Raw genomic sequence first — 5,000 nt, forward strand, 5'->3', positions numbered from 1 at the left:
AAGGCTGATTGCTAACAGAGTAAATACTGAGTTCTTTAGTCGAAATTGCATGGAAATTAGTAGCACATTGATATTTGGAGCAGGCTGTTGATGTAAATAGAAAGCATAATTTTGTTAAGTTTTATGAATGAATTAAAAGAAATGATTAAGTAACTTTTAGCCATCTCATTTAGATCTTTGAACTTGTTTTATTACAGACAACGAATACTCTAAGTTTTCTAAAAATAAATTTTTATTGTACATAGAAAAGAGCAGAGTTTAAAAACTCTACCAAAATGACCTAGGCCATAGTTGTGGCTTAGGGGCTTCTGATGAGAGAGAGAGAGAGAGAGAGAGAGAGAGAGAGAGAGAGAGAGAGAGAGAATTCAACTAGTCATTACCGGATCGGTCACGGTTTAGAGCAGGGATTCTTATCCTTTTGATGACCGAAAGACCCCCAATGAATTGCCCAATATGGTTCCATAACCTATTTGCTTAAGTCCACTAAAGATCTATTTGTTGACAATATAACTTACCATAATCATTTTAATAAATACTTTAAGCATGAACAGCTAGGAATAGAACATACAAGAATATAAAAAAGCATTTATAATTTTATAGTTATTCATTTACAAAATGTACCCATGTGCACACTGACATTAAAATCAAATATATATAAATATCCAGAGGTCAAGTCCCATAACATCACCCAGCATATGGCTTTCATATCCTCTGTTAAGAACCTCTGGTCTAGAGGCTTCTGGAAAGGACAAAGTTGAAAAATTCCTACGATAATATGAGGACCATGCCAAAGGAACCAATTGTGGCTTAGAGGCCTTTGATGAGCTCACCTTTACTCCACCACCCACCCGCAATCACACCCCATCTTCTGCCCTTGAGAACCTGATTCACTTAGAGATAACGATTTAGGAACAAAACTCAGCAGGCGAGATAGAGTCGTCTTCTTAGAAGCCGGATGATTATAGGAAAAGCAGCCGTGTAGTTGTGGGGCAACATTCATGCATCGCCAGAACCGGGTATATAAGTGGTGATGATTCTGATCAATTTAACAGTCAGGTTGAGATATTAACGGAAAAACTCGGTGTTTCCTATACGTTTCTCCTTGCACATACCAGTTTAGGTATGACAATTTTTAAAAATTTACTTGGACATTTGGTAATTCGGTATTCTTTTATCAGTTACTGGTTTATTACAAACAGACGTACGTACACACACATATGTTCACTAATTGAGTGGCTGATGTCGAACCTAGTGACAAATGCGTGTTTATATTTTCGTTTTATGTTCCAAGTGTTTTCCTCGAGTGAGTCTTGAAAGTATGTATACGTCAGTGAGCTTAAGGAAGGGCAATTCGATTTAAAAGGGTATTTATGGCTTAATATCCACGAATTAAAATGCCATATTGTGTGAATTAGGGAAAGGTCAAGTGTTTGTTTCTATTTGAAAACCTTTTTCTCTACAGATTCAGACGGCAGAGATAGTGAAAATGGGATTATTGTCAGCCGTGCTTTTCGTCTCTCTGTTTGCCATATTCAGCGCATCAGAGGCCAGTCCTGGCAAAAATTGATCCAGGTAAAACACAAGATCTTGTTTTTGCGGAAATGCAGCTGTCTGTAGTAAATGTAATATAACATTATATATTCACAAATACTGGAATTTTGTTATGATGAATATCCAAGATTATCATACTGGTATGATATCGCTGACAAGTCTATAAATACTTTGACAATAACGGTCTTTGACATTTTTTCTCCTGCTTCAGTTTGCATCGATCGAATCTGCACTCTTGAACTCTTCCCCATTTGTGGCAGCGATGGAAACACATACGACAACTTCTGCATATTCAACCTTGAGAAGAGGGGCAGTAATCCTATGCTTACCATTCGATGCCATGGCGAATGCAGCCAGTGTAAGTTTTCCTTGAATAATTAGTGCATTTAGTTCTTTTTATATTCACGTAAATCGTGGGAGTAAACGAATGATTAAAGGGAGCGCGATGAGATGGTCTGCATGGGTGGACAGAATGGCGAGAAACTATTAAAATCTATCCTGGAGATATCAATGCTATTTAGAAAGTGATCAAGTATTGCGCAATGCATGTATAATTTCACAAGATGTGAAATTACTATAGATTTCAATGCTATTTAGAAAGTGATCAAGTATTGCGACACACTTATATTATTTCATAAGGGATGAAATTACCCAAGGATTCATCAGTTTGCCCCTGAATTTATATATTTATAAATTTACTTACTTATTCAACTTCATTTCCATTCATTCATAATACATTTCATTTATCCTCTACAGGTGGATATCAGTGAGCGTCAGAAACCTTCAACAACAATTCAGAAATAGTTCAAAGAACAATACTTGAAATCAACTGTAATCTTTCAAGTATTTTAATTTAAACTTGTCTAAGGGTTTCCATGAGTGCCTGTGCCTTTCTTTGAATTCATTATTCTGAAGCATTGTATCATGTATTGAAAAATTAATAAAAACCCACATAAAATTTTTTTTTTTTACATTTTCCTGTAAGCACTTATGAATTTTAATAGCGATGAATTTGCAGATAACCACGCTAAAGAATGATTGTATTCAGAGTTACCGTTGGATTCATTTAACAAAATTACATTGAAATTAGGCACACGTATTTGAAGTGAGTCATTCATGTGAAGAGAAATTATTTTGATAAAGCTTTGTGAATGAAATAAAAGCAACGCATAAGTAATATTTAGCCTTCTCACTTATGTATACCTTTGTAACTGTTATTTTTTTTAACAAACTAAGAATATTATGAGTATTATAAATATCAAGTCTTTATGGACATAAGAATGGGCAAAGTTGATAAACTCATTCAAAAATATGACGACCATGACTTAGCAACTCGTTCTAGCTTAGGAGCTTTGAACTCTCCCCCTCACATTCATCCCCTCCCCAAAACCCCACATCCTGAAAGCAAGATTATCACCTTACAAATAAGGGGGAGAGTGGGGTGGGGGGATGGACTTACATACAATGAAGCATATGTCCAAAATAAGGCACAACCAGACCTCCAGCTTACTCGGGGGTACATGCTGAAATCTACTGTCAAATAGACTGTTGTTTCACTAACGAAAATTAAAATATATGTGCTATATCTTATTAAAAATTATTTTTCTGTACTGTTTAGCATGCATATTATTAATTTTGTTATATTTTCATTCTAATAATAAATCATAAATATCCTATCCTAAAATTGCTGTATCTTTAAGTCAACACGAAACACCTTTTCCAGACGTTTCGGCTTTTCTACCTGCCCCCCCAAAAAAACAACAACAACAAATTAGTTGCAGGCTTACTCCCCGTGTAAACAACAAGTATTATTTACGCTTAGGAACTGGACATCCAACAACATCACCATCTCTTTATCCAACCCAAACTTGCATTTAAATCACCTAGCGCAACCAGCGTGTCATGCTTCCTAGATCTAGCACGGCTCACATTTAGACACTTATTCTCATGTTGTAACGATGAGTCGTTATTTCTTTAATTAAACAACCATTACTATGGTTGCATTGTTTCCCTTACCCGCCAGTGTTTATCGTCATGGTGACGAGGTAACTTTTGTCGAGGTGTGAGCGACAGCTGCAGACAGGTTTTGGATGGCGATCTGAGAGGTTCTGGGAAACCTCGGCTGAGACGGCAACAGCAGCATGACAGTGTTGGAACCGCTGGAAGTCGTTTGACTTCAACGGGAAGATGAGGATCTCTATGTCTGTTTGCGAAATGGCTGCTTCTGTTAGCAGTATGGACAGGTCTGTAGTACCTCGGTAGGATGAGGACTTCGCCTTTGTGTATGTGATGGATTCTTCAGTAGGATCCAGATTTGTCTGTTTTTATGGTGTTATGCATCTAACTTATTGTGCAGATCATAAGTTATGCTGCTTATTTAAGTGATCATTATTGTTACTGTTTGTGCTGTCTGTATGTAATGTCTGTGTTTTAACCTAATTTTGGTGTTTAATGTTATTACATAGCTTTGGTGTCGAGCAAGTGTATGGCTCTTGATTTAATGCAGAGTAAGTGTATGGCTCTTGATTTAATGCAATGTTTACTTTTTTCTATTTTATTAATGGTTTTGATTATCTAGTTATTTTGATAATTACTGTATTTTCGCCACCCAAAACCTGGTCTCAATTGTACATTTGTAAATTAACCTGTAAATAAATTATTAATTGAAGGTATTTTTGTGTCTTGTTTAGTCCTCCTCCTTGATCTATCTGCTTTCGTCGGTCATCAGCCCAACTTCTTGTTTTTATTTTTGAACCTGCTGGTCTCTAATACGAGACCATTACTATGTGTATTTTATCAACTGTTCATCGAAGTGACATTCTGCAACTCCCTCTTTGATTTCCAGGTAATGAAGAAGACAGCATATGAATATGCCGTGAGAGGTTTGGACCAAAGTAAAAAAAAGAAGTGCATTGTCAACATGGGTTATATTATATCAACATATTTTCAGTAATGCTATTTCTAATTGACGTAAATTTTCAGAAAGGTGTTGGATTACAAATCGTAATTATATCATATTTTTTTAACAATATAGAAACACCTGTCAAGATATTTTTCTTCACGAACTGGTGTTCTTGGCGTTAATTTAGAAAAGAGGAATATTTCGGACAAAATGGATTAATATTCCTTCCAGTTCCGTTACCTCATTTTTAGGTGTTCTAGTTTATAATGTATTCCGGGGTCAAAGAGGTAAATAAAATTAGCATTAGATTCGGTTTTATATAAGGATGGGTTGTATAGAAAGTACTAACTCCAATTAGGATTTTAAGTTTTCTTTCGCGAAGTGATGTTCACACATACATCGACATACAAGCATACTCATACAAGTATGTGTTCGCTTTCGCGTGTATATTTTTTCACATTTCATTTGATCCTGCTAGAACAGAATGCCAGCTAACTCAGCAGAAGAAGGAGAAGAAGAAAAAGAAGAAGAAGAATAAGAAGAAGAA

General features: G+C 35.7%; 1 protein-coding gene across 2 annotated transcripts; it reads left to right on the forward strand.

The window, feature by feature from the left end:
* The first annotated feature begins 1,039 nt into the window (after positions 1 to 1,039).
* LOC135194889 (uncharacterized) lies at positions 1,040 to 4,179 on the forward strand. 2 transcript variants are annotated; one of them, XM_064221089.1, is made up of 4 exons: positions 1,040 to 1,316; positions 1,463 to 1,572; positions 1,763 to 1,909; positions 2,308 to 4,179. In XM_064221089.1, exons 1-4 carry the CDS (start codon positions 1,259 to 1,261, stop codon positions 2,353 to 2,355), a joined length of 363 nt encoding a protein of 120 aa, XP_064077159.1. In that variant the 5' UTR covers positions 1,040 to 1,258; the 3' UTR covers positions 2,356 to 4,179. The 2 variants fall into 2 exon arrangements, 1 of the variants encoding a protein (XP_064077159.1); XR_010310020.1 differs by having other exon boundaries at positions 1,048 to 1,120.
* Positions 4,180 to 5,000: the final 821 nt, after the last annotated feature.

Source organism: Macrobrachium nipponense, chromosome 15, assembly GCF_015104395.2.
Source record: "Macrobrachium nipponense isolate FS-2020 chromosome 15, ASM1510439v2, whole genome shotgun sequence".
In the NCBI taxonomy this organism is placed as follows: Eukaryota; Metazoa; Arthropoda; class Malacostraca; order Decapoda; family Palaemonidae; genus Macrobrachium; species Macrobrachium nipponense.